This window comes from Emys orbicularis, chromosome 14 (genome assembly GCF_028017835.1).
Source record: "Emys orbicularis isolate rEmyOrb1 chromosome 14, rEmyOrb1.hap1, whole genome shotgun sequence".
In the NCBI taxonomy this organism is placed as follows: domain Eukaryota; kingdom Metazoa; phylum Chordata; order Testudines; family Emydidae; genus Emys; species Emys orbicularis.
This window is the reverse complement of record NC_088696.1, coordinates 25,995,084-26,009,295: the sequence shown is the minus strand read 5'-3', so window position 1 is coordinate 26,009,295 and position 14,212 is coordinate 25,995,084. Positions and strand designations below refer to the sequence as shown.

At 44.2% G+C, this 14,212-nt stretch overlaps 1 protein-coding gene across 1 annotated transcript in view; it reads left to right on the top strand.

The window, feature by feature from the left end:
* The window catches only part of LOC135888660 (ATP-binding cassette sub-family C member 12-like), a 100,585-nt gene extending 98,270 nt beyond the window's left edge, over positions 1 to 2,315 (top strand). The window contains exons 29-30 of the mRNA XM_065416394.1: positions 464 to 628; positions 2,223 to 2,315. Coding sequence (XP_065272466.1) covers positions 464 to 628; positions 2,223 to 2,315 — 258 coding nt within the window. The remainder of the gene's footprint in view (positions 1 to 463; positions 629 to 2,222) is intronic.
* The last annotated feature ends 11,897 nt before the right edge of the window (positions 2,316 to 14,212 follow it).

Genomic DNA, 14,212 nt, shown 5'->3' with positions numbered 1-14,212 from the left:
TTTTATGCATATGAGTAGTCCCATTGAAGTCAGTATGGGAGAAATCTTTAAAACGCTTCTAAATGGGTTTCTTTTGAGAATCTGAAGTGTAGTGAGTATTTGATTTGCACCCCAATCCTACACACAAACATGCCTAACTTTCCTCATGTAAGTAGTTGTAACATGAGTAGTCTCACATGTTAAGCATGCATATAAGTATTTACAGGATTAGGGATCAAATCAAAATCTCCCCACCTTGCAAATTCTCAAACAAACCCCAGTGATGAGAATTTAATAATCAGATTTTCATTTTTTGGTCTAATCTGATTGTTAAAAATAAGCATTATAAAATAAATATCTAACTTGATAAACGCCATTTTTAATATATGTTCCTGTTTATTCATGTATAAAAGCATTGTAAGGCGTAAAGATTTTTTTAAAAAAATACATATTGTATGTTTAAAAGTTTTTTTCCCCTCAACAGATCATACTTCTTGATGAAGCCACGGCCTCAATTGATTCTGAAACTGATGCACTAATTCAGTGCACAATCAGAGAAGCATTCAAGGACTGCACAGTCTTAACCATTGCGCATCGCATAAACACTGTTCTGGAGTGTGACCATATTCTGGTTATGGATAATGGAAAGGTACAGAATCAAAGAAGTTAGAAAGGGAAAAGACCTGTTAGATCATCTAATCCATCACTCTGCCACTGTACCATTTATTCCCTATTGTACATTTACTAGTGCTATGTCTGGTCTACTTTAAAATGTCTGAAACAACGGGGCTTTCACTACTACTTCCTTTGGGAAAAACGTTTCTACTGCCTAATAGATCTCTTTTCATGGAAGCTTTTCCTTAAGTTTCTTCTTAATTTCTTCCCATTGTTCCCTTTCAGACTCCAAACCATCCAAAATATTATCTTTATCATTGGTGCTTACACCCTTCAAATATTTAGACTTTTGCCATGGCCCTCCCCTATTTCCTTTCATTATTGCTCAGCCATGCTATATTTATTTAACTTTTTCGGGGCTCAGTTCTGTAATGTGCTGAACATTCTGGCCCCAATCCAGTAAATAAATTAAGTTTAACTTTAAGAACAAGTAATCCCATTGGCATATACTTAAATTCTTTGCTTGATCAGAGCCAGAGTAACTCAGCACCTTGCAGGATTGAGCCTTTGATCCTTTTTTTTATAAATCAGGGCTCTTCTACTCAGGAAAGTTACATTGGTATAAACTGACATGAATTTAAACTGATATTTTTATTCTGGTATAAGGGGGCTTTTTTTGCTTTAGCTTATATTGCTTATGAAGGGGTTTAAACTAAACTGAAAAAACACCATTCTTATTCTGGAATGAGTGTGTCCACGTGGAGAGTTATATCAGCTTAACTATATTGGTAGAACTGGAAAAACTTTCCTGTGTCGGCAAGTCCTCAGTCCCTCCAGCCTCCTAAACATTTTTGTTGCTCTTCTCTGAATTCCCTATTTGTTGATAGCATTTTGGCAATTAGGTGCCTAGAACTGAATGCAATATTCTGGGTATAGTCACAGCAGAGTTACATAGACTTTTATCTAACTGTTCCGTAAAGTTATGCCTTTGGCTCTGATCCTTGTTGGCAAGTAAAAATTGATGGGGAAGGAAAGATGGAATTTGTGACCTTTGCACCCCTTGATCAGGGAACCAGTGCCACTTAGAAGAGTCTCAGGGTTATGCCAGCTGGTAATGGTCTTTACAAGACCATTGCATCAGCCAGCAATCAACTGGAGCTTAGCAGCTCTCTGACCATGTCCCCATCCCTCACCAGCTAATAAGTTATCTTTTAAGTAATATAGAAATGTCTCTGCTGATGCATTTGTGGCTCCATTTATTATCTTATAGAATTCTGGGTAATCATAATTTACCATGAGTATGAAGCACTGAGGTTCAGAGAATCATAAGTTGGTTCACAAATGTTTTCTGCTCACTTTTCTCTAGTGCTGGTGGTCTATAGCAAATTCGTACTGCCATTATTACTTTATATGTAATATACTTTAAGGCCAGAAGGGATCATCATGATAATCTAGTTTGACTTCCTGCACATAACCCACAGACCCTTCCCCAGCCACTCTTTTAATAGGCCCATAACCTATGGTGGTATCCTCACCCAAAGAAGTTTTATATAGTGTGAAACTCAAAAACATTTGTGTTTTTGCTTCCTATTTGACATTTGTTCAATCTATTTCCTGCTGACTTTCAGGTAATTGAGTTTGGCAAGCCCGAAGATCTTGTACAAAAACCAGATTCTGCATTTGGATCACTCTTGGCTGCAGCAAACAAAGTGGCATTTTAGAAGACATGTTTTGTTTTGTCATGTGATCACTGAAGATGGATGTGTGATATAGCTTAGAAATAAAGACATTACTAGATTGCCATGTTAACTTCCAGCAACAAGATCTGGTTAGAAATTAAAATTTTGACCTTTAGCTGAAAGTCATATCACTACCAGTCATGTAACATCACCTAAAAAGACTAAGGATTAAGCTAGAATAAATGCCAGATGAATTAGTTGCTTACTTCACATCTGGTTTGAAGTCTGGAAATGAAGCATGTGTGTCATAGTGCACCCAGCCAGTGGAAACTACAGAAATGTACTATTTTTACCACATTCTATCATTTAAAACCAGTCCAATATTGTACCCTCCTATAAAAATATAGATAAATGATGAAACACTGGAAAATGCAAGACAATAATATTTTTAAAGCTTTATTATAAAATTAGAAGAGAAAAGACTGGAAGTTTATGGGTAAGTGCTGATTAATATCTTTCACTTTAATATGCAACAGATGTATTGATCCAAGGCATGAAATACAGTTTGTTGGCAAGTTTGGTGTAAAGATGATTATCTTGTGTACTCCATGTGATCTATTAATCATTACAGACTGGAAAAAAATAAAATGTTATCCATTGAAGCTTATGTTTCAATACTTTTATCTCTTGCTCAGTGGCGAAGTCAAGTTTGGAACCAGAAGTGGCAATGGATAATTAGTGGTGCCACCTTCAATTAAACCTGCTGGCTTGCTAATTTCACACGTTATCATGCCTGTGTATTTCACATATTATCATGCCTTCTGCACCCTCCACCTTAGCATCACAGCCTTAATTCTGATCTGGTGCAGAAGGAAGGCCCCAGGGAACAGGGGTGTTGGAGAGTGAGCCCACTCTGCACTCACCCAGCAGCAATGGCTCCTGTCCTGCAGGGCAGGGCCCAGTTCCCTGGTCCAGGTGTTGTGACCTAGTGCACGGGGTCGCAGCACCATTCAGGTTTGGCCCAGCTGCCCCTCCTCACGATGAAGGGGCTGCTGGGTGAAATTGGAGTGAGTGGCTTGTGACATGTTACATAGGGTCACAGTGCCATGTCATAATGCCCAGCCCTCCAGGACAGGAGCAACCATCAGGTCAGTGCAGGGTGGGGTTGGTCTCCAGTGCCATGTGAAAATTTGTGTTGTACACCTCCTTTTGTCAATGCATAAAATGCGTGAAAAGGCACCAGACATACACCTAAAGGCTGCAGTTGCCCCTCTTGACCGCCTATTAGCTCTGCCACTAATCTTGCTGTTTGTCATTCAAATATGTTACTCAAAACACCTGCCAATGCAGCTTCACAAAATTTGTCTTTCTGCAATGTTATGTGTTTCTTTAATATTTACTTTTATGGCCCAAATTTTCAGGAGACCTCCTTATGTGAGGACAGTTCCTTTTTTTAAATGGAAAATCAGGATTTTCCTGTGTGCAACAGATAATTGTGCATGCAGATGCACTGGTATGTAGACTTGTATGTTTGTGTCTGATCTCTTCTGTAAAAAAGTAAAAATTTCTTGCAGATCTTCTCCTTCCATATACATTTTTTGTTCAGTAATTTAATTAGAGCTTTCTCATACAGTACAGTATGAGAACTGAACCACAGTAGTTCAGTGTTTTTTTTCTACTGTTGTCATGAACATTTTCTAAAGGGCCTAGAGAATGGCCAGTGATAATAAGCTGTGACTTTTGAAAATGTTCTCAATGGTTCTTAATGTTCTTAAATGGTTCTGTTGAAACATTGGCCTTTGGTTAGCTTTTACAATGAGAACTAAATGTTTATATTAATTGCTGATGCAAAATGTTACAAAGTATGTTTCATTGATATGGTTAAAAATCAGTGTCTATGCTTTTTAAGAAAGTTGTAAAGAAAGGTATTGTTGATATCAGATTGCATATAGCTCCCTGCTAGTGTTGTGTAGATCTGCTGTGTGTCATCTGGGAGCGGCTTTTCTTCTTCTTGCTACTTAAGCAATGCCTAAAGTGACTGATATTTCACAATATGCAGTATGCACCAAACAAAACAGAATCCCAGGCCATGAAGCCACTTCCATTTTAAAGATATGTCTACACAGGGATACAAACCTGTGGGTGGCTCAGGTCAGCAGTTTCAGGATTGCAGACTCAAAAATTGATGTGTAGATGTTCGGGCTTGGGCTGGAGCCCAAGCTCTGGGACCCCACGAGGGTGAAGGGTCCCAGAGCTCAGGCTCCAGCCCAAGCATCTACACAGCAATTTTTAGCTCTGTGAGCCTGAATCAGCTGACCTGGGCCAGCCGCAGCTGTGCTGTGGGGCTTTTATCCTCATGGAGATGTTCCCTAAGGGACTTATGAATAACATACATCACACATGTGCCGACTTTCCAAAGTGCCAGGGGGTGCTCGACCCTCGGCTCTGACCCAGGCCCTGCCCCCACCCCGCTCCACCTCTTCCCACCCTGTCCCACCCTCTCCCCCTAGTGCGCCACGTCCTCCCTCCTCCCCTCTCCCCCCCTCCCCCAGCCTCCTGCTGTGAAACAGCTGTTTGCGGCGGGCAGGTGGGCGGCGCGGGAAGGGAGGGGGAGGCACTGATCCACGGGGCTCACCAGCAGGCAGGAGGTGCTGGGGAGGTGGAGGGGAGCTGATGATGGGGGGCTGCTAGTGGTTGCTCAGCATCCACCATTTTCCCCCCATGGGTGCTCCAGCCCCGGAGCACCCACGAGTCGGCGCCTACGATACACCACAAAATAATATGGAGAAATATGGGGTCAGATTGTGATGCTGTAACTTATGATAAATAGTACCTTATACCACAAGTGATCCCACTGAAGTAAACGTGGATATTTGTGCAGTGAGGAACCATTCAGTATGAGTAAGGGCATTATAATCCACAATAAGATGAAATATTGAAATAATAAAAATTGAAATAATGAAATAATAGTCCACAATAAAATGAAAATATTGGGATAATCTAATGTTTTTATCCTTCATTTCCTGAAACATTGATAATTCTAAAAAATAAAAATATCACTCAGATTAGAATCCAAATGCTAAGGTCCAGGCCAATCCTTGGTCCTATCGAGGTGGGGAACACAATATACGCCCTAACTCAGCAAGTCACTTAAGATCATGCCTAACTGTAAGTATGTCAATAGTTTCATCAACTTCAATGGGACTACATGAATGTTTAAAATTAGGCATAAAGTCTTCGGGGCATGGCCTGTATTTTTTGTTCTGTGTTTGTACAGCACCTAGCACAATGGGACCCTGGTCCATGACTAGGGCGGTAGGTGCTACCACAATACAAACAACAATATGCTTACATACCTCACTGAATTGGGGTCTTACTTTTCTACCCTAGGAAGCTGATGGATTCCACTGTGTTTCAGACCCTCCAAAAGATGTCACAGTTCAGCCCTTAATAATTCTTCAACTCCAGCTTAAATCATCCTAAATTGTTCCTACAAGTCCTTCCCTTAAAATTAATCCAGAATCTAAGAGCCATACAGCGCACACAGCTACCTTTTTATTTGTTGTTATAGAAGCGTGTGTATGGTTAATGCCTTCTCTTTGTGATCTGCATTGGTTGTAACTAACCAGTGTTCTCAGTGTAAGATTTTGGTTATGGTACATATAGCCCTTAATTATCTAGGCCTACGGTATTTTAATACTTGTCCCTTATCTCGTTCGTCTTGAAGGAAAATAAGGGGAGGGACAATACCTAAAGAACCTGTAATTCAAATGAGTTTGGATGGCTTTGTCTTTGGAAAGGAGCCTCAGATGGAGATCAATCAGGCCAAAGGAGGGTCTTGTAGGTTTAGGGATCTTGTCTATGACACTTCCTTTTCAGAGTTCCTCTGTGGCTGTCATCAAAATTAGCTGTAAGGCCTTTCTACCCGGGTCAGTGCATGTTTTGTACATAAATAAGAGCACTAAGAAAACGTGGGAGCAGTAGGGTAAACAGCAGAAGGAAATATTTTATTAAAGTAAGCAGCATGGAACATATGTCCGTATACAAATGTCTCTGGATCTCTGGGCCTGGTCTCCATGGATCCCAGGTACTATGAATCAGGAGTCTACAACATCTTTACCACCTAGCAGAAGGTTAATCTGAAGCTCTGTGAAGTGAACCATGTAGAGTTTCCAGGGTCCTCTGTCCCCCCAGATCCCACAACAGGATAAGGCAGCCCAAAGAAAGTAAAAAATTAAAACAACCTTACAATTTCAGCCTAGTAATGGAAACAGAAAAGCATGGACTGGTACCTAGGGTAATGGCAGGAAGAGAGTATGAAAAATAATTGTGAGACTCTGATGGGAGGGAAGCTGCACTGTTGGCTAGCACTGAAATACAGGAATATGGCAGTGATTTCAAAGGTCTGTGGAGACAAGCGACAATGAGGACAACAGAAGAAAAATATTAAAATGAAAGAACTGAGTATAAGCACGATGTGTATATTGCTTTTTAAACTGTGTGGGCACTTGGCAGTGATGGTCCCTGAAGCAGATACCTAATGGTCCAAGTCCAAATCTCCAAGTCCTTGATCAGAATAAACAATAGGGCAGTTTATACACAAGCACATGCTAAACATTTAGCTCTATTTTTCCCCTTCCCTGCTATGTGATAGAAACAATAATTGCAATATAGAAGGAGAGCAAATTCACAGCAAGTTCTGGCAAGGGATTACCATTTTCAGGAATAATTAATTTAGTGTCCATACTCAGGGAGACACACAATCTTGTCAGTAACATCTTTGCAACACAGCTGAATTAGGGGATTCTCTGGAAGGGACTGTTCTAGCATATTCATTATTAAAATTTATGGGTATGTCTACACTACGAAATTAGGTCGAATTAATAGAAGCCGGTTTTATAGAAATCGGTTGTATACAGCCGATTGTGTGTGTCCCCACATAAAATGCTCTAAGTGCTCTAGTCGGCGGACCGCGTCCACAGTACCGAAGCTAGCGTCGACTTCCGGAGCATTGCACTATGGGTAGCTATCCCACAGTTCCCGCAGTCTCCGCCGCCCATTGGAATTCTGGGTTGAGATCCCAATGCCCGAATGATGCAAAACAGTCTCGCGGGGGGTTCTGGGTACATGTCGTCAGGCCCCTCCCCCTCCATCAGAGCAACGGCAGACAATAGATTCGCGCCTTTTTACCTGGGTTACCTGTGCTGACAACATACCACGGCAAGCATGGAGCCCGCTCAGCTCAGCTCACCGTCACCATATGTCATCTGGGTGCCGGCAGACGTGGGACTGCATTGCTACACAGCAGCAGCAGCTAACTGCCTTTTGGCGGTAGATGGTGCAGCATGACTGGTAGCCTTCATCGGCGATCTGGGTGCTGGCAGCCGTGGGGCTGGCAGCCGTAGGGCTGCATTGCACCAGCCCCTCGCCTTTTGCCTTTTGGCAGTAGATGGTGTATTACGACTGGTAACCGTAGTCTTTTCCTATTACAAGTTGGATCATCGCACATTAGCAGAGTCTTCCCTGAGCAGCAGATCGTGCAATAGGCCTGAAGGCCATCGTCATCATACAGGAAAAATGTGGCTATCAGTCTTAATACACTAACTGCCAAGCGCCCAGTATTTGCTGCCAAGCACCCAGAAGATGCCGAGGGCTATCAGTCATGCTGCACCGTCGTCTTAAGATGTAAAAAATAGATTTGTTCTGTATTCATTTGCTTCCCCCTCCCTCCGTCAAATCAACGGCCTGCTAAACCCAGGCTTTTGAGTTCAATCTTTGGGGGGGCCATTCTGTGTGACAGTTGTTTGTGTTTCTCCCTGATGCACAGCCACCTTTGTTGATTTTAATTCCCTGTACCTGTACGCCATGTCGTCACTCGCCCCTCCTTCCCTCCCTCCCCTGGTCCGTCAGATACTAGTTTCGCGCCTTTTTTCAGACCAGACGCCATAGCTAGCACTGGGATCATGGAGCCCGCTCAGATCACCGCGGCAATTATGAGCACTATGAACAGCACGCGCATTGTCCTGGAGTATATGCAGAGCCAGAACATGCCAAAGCAAAACCAGGACCAGCCGAGGAGGCGATTGCAGCGCGGCGACGAGAGTGATGAGGAAATTGACATGGACATAGACCTCTCACAAGGCACAGGCCCCAGCAATGTGGAAATCATGGTGTTACTGGGGCAGGTTCATGCCGTGGAACGCCGATTCTGGGCCCGGGAAACAAGCACAGACTGGTGGGACCGCATCGTGCTGCAGATGTGGGACGATTCCCAGAGGCTGCGAAACTTTCGCATGCGTAAGGGCACTTTCATGGAACTTTGTGACTTGCTTTCCCCTGCCCTGAAGCGCCAGAATACCAGGATGAGAGCAGCCCTCACAGTTGAGAAGCGAGTGGCGATAGCCCTGTGGAAGCTTGCAACGCCAGACAGCTACCGGTCAGTCGGGAATCAATTTGGAGTGGGCAAATCTACTGTGGGGGCTGCTGTGATCCAAGTTGCCAGGGCAATGAAAGACCTGGTGATATCAAGGGTAGTGACTCTGGGAAACGTGCAGGCCATAGTGGATGGCTTTGCTGCAATGGGATTCCCAAACTGTGGTGGGGCGATAGATGGAACCCATATCCCTATCTTGGCACCGGAGCACCAAGCCACCGAGTACATAAACCGCAAGGGGTACTTTTCAATGCTGCTGCAAGCCCTGGTGGATCACAAGGGACGTTTCACCAACATCAACGTGGGATGGCCGGGAAAGGTACATGATGCTCGCGTCTTCAGGCACTCTGGTCTGTTTCGAAAGCTGGAGGAAGAGACTTTCTTCCCGGACCAGAAAATAACCGTTGGGGATGTTGAAATGCCTATCGTGATCCTTGGGGACCCAGCCTACCCCTTAATGCCATGGCTCATGAAGCCGTACACAGGCAGCCTGGACAGGAGTCAGGACCTGTTCAACTACAGGCTGAGCAAGTGCCGAATGGTGGTGGAATGTGCATTTGGACGTTTAAAAGCGCGCTGGCGCAGCTTACTGACTCGCTCAGACCTTAGCAAAAAGAATATCCCCATTGTTATTGCTGCTTGCTGTGCGCTCCACAATATCTGTGAGAGTAAGGGGGAGACATTTATGGCGGGGTGGGAGGTTGAGGCAAATCGCCTGGCCGCTGATTACGCGCAGCCAAACACCAGGGCGGTTAGAGGAGCACAGCATGGTGCGGTGCGCATCAGAGAAGCTTTGAAAACGAGTTTTGTGACTGGCCAGGCTACGGTGTGAAACTTCTGTTTGTTTCTCCTTGATGAACCCTCCGCCCCCCCCACCTGGTTCACTCTACTTCCCTGTAAGCCAACCACCCCACCCTCCCCTTCCCCCTTCGAGCACCGCTTGCAGAGGCAATAAAGTCATTGTTACTTCACATTCATGCATTCTTTATTAATTCATCACACAACTAGGGGGATAATTGCAAAGGTAGCCCGGGATGGGTGGGGGAGGAGGGAAGGAAAAGGACACACTGCAGTTTAAAACTTTAACTCTTATTGAAGGCCAGCCTTCTGATGCTAGGGCAATCATCTGGGGTGGAGTGACTGGGTGGCCGGAGGCCTCCCCACCGTGTTCTTGGGCGTCTGGGTGAGGAGGCTATGGAACTTGGGGAGGAGGGCTGTTGGTTACACAGGGGCTGTAGCGGCGGTCTCTGCTCCTGCTGCCTTTCCTGCAGCTCAACCATACGCTGGAGCATATCAGTTTGATGCTCCAGCAGCCGGAGCATCGACTCTTGCCTTCTGTCTGCAAGCTGACGCCACCTATCATTTTCAGCCTGCGATTCAGCACGCCACCTCTCCTCTCGTTCATATTGTGCTTTTCTGTAATCAGTCATTGACTGCCTCCACGCATTCTGCTGTGCTCTGTCAGCGTGGGAGGACATCTGTAGCTCTGTGAACATGTCATCACGCGTCCTACGTTTTCTCTTTCTAATCTTCACTAGCCTCTGTGAAGGAGAAACATTTGCAGCTGGTGGAGGAGAAGGGAGAGGTGGTTAAAAAAGACACATTTTAGAGAACAATGGGTACACTCTTTCACGTTAAATTTTGCTGTTCACATTACACAGCACATGTGCTTTCGTTACAAGGTCGCATTTTTCCTCTTATATTGAGGGCCTGCCGGTTTGGTGTGAGAGATCACTCACGCAGTGCCAGGCCACAGATTTCAGCTTGCAGGCAGCCATGGTAAGACACAGTCTTTTGGCTTTTTTAACCTTCTTAACATGTGGGAATGGTTTCAAACAGTAGTGCTCTCATTTCCCATACCAAGCACCCGTTGGGTTGGCCATTTAAAATGGGTTTGCAATGTAAAAGGAGGGGCTGCGGTTTCAGGGTTAACATGCAGCACAAACCCAACTAACTCCCCTCCCCCACACACCCAATTCTCTGGGATGATCACTTCACCCCTCCCCCCCACCGTGTGGCTAACAGCGGGGAATATTTCTGTTCAGCAGAGCAGGAACGGGCACCTCTGAATGTCCCCTTAATAAAATTGCCCCATTTCAACCAGGTGACCGTGAATGATATCACTCTCCTGAGGATAACAAAGAGCGATAAGGAATGGATGTTGTCTGCATGCCAGCAAACACCGGGACCATACACTGCCATGCTTTGTTATGCAATGATTCCAGACTACGTGCTACTGGCCTGGCGTGGTAAAGTGTCCTACCATGGCGGACGGGATAAGGCAGCCCTCCCCAGAAACCTTTTGCAAAGGCTTTGGGAGTACATCCAGGAGAGTTTTCTGGAGATGTCCCTGGAGGATTTCCGCTCCATCCCCATACACGTTAACAGACTTTTCCAGTAGCTGTACTGGCCGCGATTGCCAGGGCAAATTAATCATTAATCATTAAACACGCTTGCTTTTAAACCATGTGTAATATTTACAAAGGTACACTCACCAGAGGTCCCCTGTGTGCCCTCAGGGTCTGGGAGCACGCCTTGGGTGAGTTCGGGGGTTACTGGTTCCAGGTCCAGGGTGATAAACATCTCCTGGCTGTTGGGGAAACCAGTTTCTCCGCTTCCTTGCGGCTGTGAGCTATCTACATTTTCTCCATCCTCATCTTCCTCGTACCCCGAACCCACTTCCCTGTGTGTTTCTCCAGTGAAGGAGTCATAGCACACGGTTGGGGTAGTGGTGGCTGCACCCCCTAGAATGGCATGCAGCTCCGCATAGAAGCGGCATGTTTGCGGCTCTGCCCCGGACCTTCCGTTTGCTTCTCTGGCTTTGTGGTAGGCTTGCCGTAGCTCCTTAATTTTCACGCGGCACTGCTGTGCGCCCCTGTTATGGCCTCTGTCCTTCATGGCCTTGGAGACCTTTTCTAATATTTTGCCATTTCGTTTACTGCTTCGGAGTTCAGCTAGCACTGATTCGTCTCCCCATATGGCGAGCAGATCCCGTACCTCCCGTTCTGTCCATGCTGGAGCTCTTTTGCGATCCTGGGACTCCATCATGGTTACCTGTGCTGATGAGCTCTGCGTGGTCACCTGTGCTCTCCACACTGAGCAAACAGGAAATGAAATTCAAACATTCACGGGGCTTTTCCTGTCTACCTGGCCAGTGCATCTGAGTTGAGAGTGCTGTCCAGAGCGGTCACAATGAAGCACTGTGGGATAGCTCCCGGAGGCCAATAACGTCGAATTCCGTCCACACTACCCCAATTCCGACCCCCTAAGGCCGATTTTATCGCTAATCCCCTTGTCGGAGGTGGAGTAAAGAAACCGGTTTAAAGGGCCCTTTAAGTCGAAAGAAAGGGCTTCGTCGTGTGAACGTGTCCAGGCTTAATTCGATTTAACGCGGCTAAAGTCGACCTAAACTTGTAGTGTAGACCAGGCCTATGACTCATCAGACATGGTATAGTACAAAATATACAAGAAATGTGGTGACTTGCTTGTGACTTTATTGGAAGTAATTGCGTACTGCAGCATGGGAAAAATCTGTGCTATGGCTTAAAAGGGCTTGATCCTACAAATTGTTAAGTAACCTTCACTTTGTTTGACAGGGTTAGGAAGTAAGACTATGGTAAATGATTCAATAACTATCCATTACAAGGTTTCTTGTACTTTTTTCTGGAGCATCTGCTATTGGCCACTGTCAAAGGCAGTATACTAGACTAGATGGACCACTGATCTGATCTGGTGTGATGGTTACTTTGTTCCATTTGAATCCAAACCTTCAGAAATGAAACAGTGAATTAATCTGTTGCCCTAATCTAGATCCCTAACCAATGGATATCTGGCTTTATTGTATTTTTTGACTTAGAGTAAAGCAAAATGTTTCCACATGCTACAGGGATTCCGGAGATTCTGTTTTAGGCATTTTTCACCAATGTACATACAAATTTGATGGCAATATTTTAGATTTTGTCTCTGAATTTCAAAAAGACCTCAAAGTTGGCCTCAACTTTGCACCTGCATTTTTCTGCTTGCAAATAATTGCAGCTGTACTTTACAGCACTCAGTTGTCCAACTACCTGAGTTGCAAATGCTGTCAGGTAGATAGACATCACTATGCTATAAAATAAGCCCACAATTACTTTAGTCTTCAAAACTGCCTCCAATTATGTGCTGCTATAAAAGTCTACACCAAATATCAGAGATATTTTCTGAAAGAGAAGGGGTTTAATGCACAAATGCTCACCCCAAAGGAAAATAAACTATATTAAATAAAATTCTTAAACAATTTTATAAGATCTTCATGTTGATCATATAATGGCATGCTCTTATACAAAAGCTACTCACGCAGTTGTAATGATACAGAAGCACCCAGGGCCGCCGAGAGCGGGTTCGGGCCCCGGTGAAAAAAATTTTCGGGCCCCCCAGCAAGGGCAGACCAGCTAAACAGGGCCGACGAGAGGTGGGGGAAGCTGGGCCCAGAATTTTTTCAGGCCCCCCAAGGAAGGGCGGACCGGCTAAACAGGGCCGACAAGAGGGGGGGAAGCCGGGCCCCGGTAATTTGTACCGGCTTCCCCCCCCTCTCGTCGGCCCTGGAAGCACCAAAGACTATACTGACATTCTGCATCATAATCTTAGTTTGAATATCACCTAAAGGCAGTATATTTTCACATCTTAATTACTCAGAGCAAAAAAGAAAACAATACCTCTCAGTGACTGGAAACAGTGTTTGCCTTTTGTATGAAAAGAAGAAAAATGGATTTGCTGTTCCGGAACCTATAGACTTAGCCCATATTAATCTTGCAAGGGTATATGCGGGATATTAAAAGGAAGAAGGCATTAAAAACATATAAATCAAGGAAACTTGTCAGTAAAAATTTTAAGAGAATCTAAGTCACTGACAAAGTTCTCAGTCTGTTTGTTCTGTACTTTAAATTCACTAAATCTTGTCAAACCAGCCTTCAACACACTTCTACACAGCTTTATCTTATCTGTCGTCTTCTCTAAAATATCACATTTTTAAATGACTTTTTGCCTCCGATTCTAGATAAAAATATAAGCAATAGCCTAAATGAAATGGCAAGCTTTAAATAAAAATCAGAGGGACATTTTTAAAAATTTGCAGTGTTCATGAAAAGAAGTCCTTTTTACTGTCAATCAGCTGATTAACAGAAGTAGTTTATAAAATCTCCCACAAAGCTAAATGGTTATCCTGGATTTATTCTATTATATCTAGGAGTTTTGAAGCTGCCCTTCACCATAGTAGATGAGCATTTTATCTAAGAAAATTGGCAAGACCCACATTAAATGTGATTCAGCAGTTTTTCTAATGCTAAGTCAAGCAGTACTAGAAACAAGGGAACAGGAAGCATAGTCTGACAGTTAAAGTGCAAGAACTTCTGGGCTCTGTTCTTGGCTCTGCTCGTGACTCAGTTTGTGATCTGTGGCAAGTCACTTGTTCTTCACTCAGGTATGTTTAAAGTAGAAATTATATTGTTCCCATTATTTTAATATAATC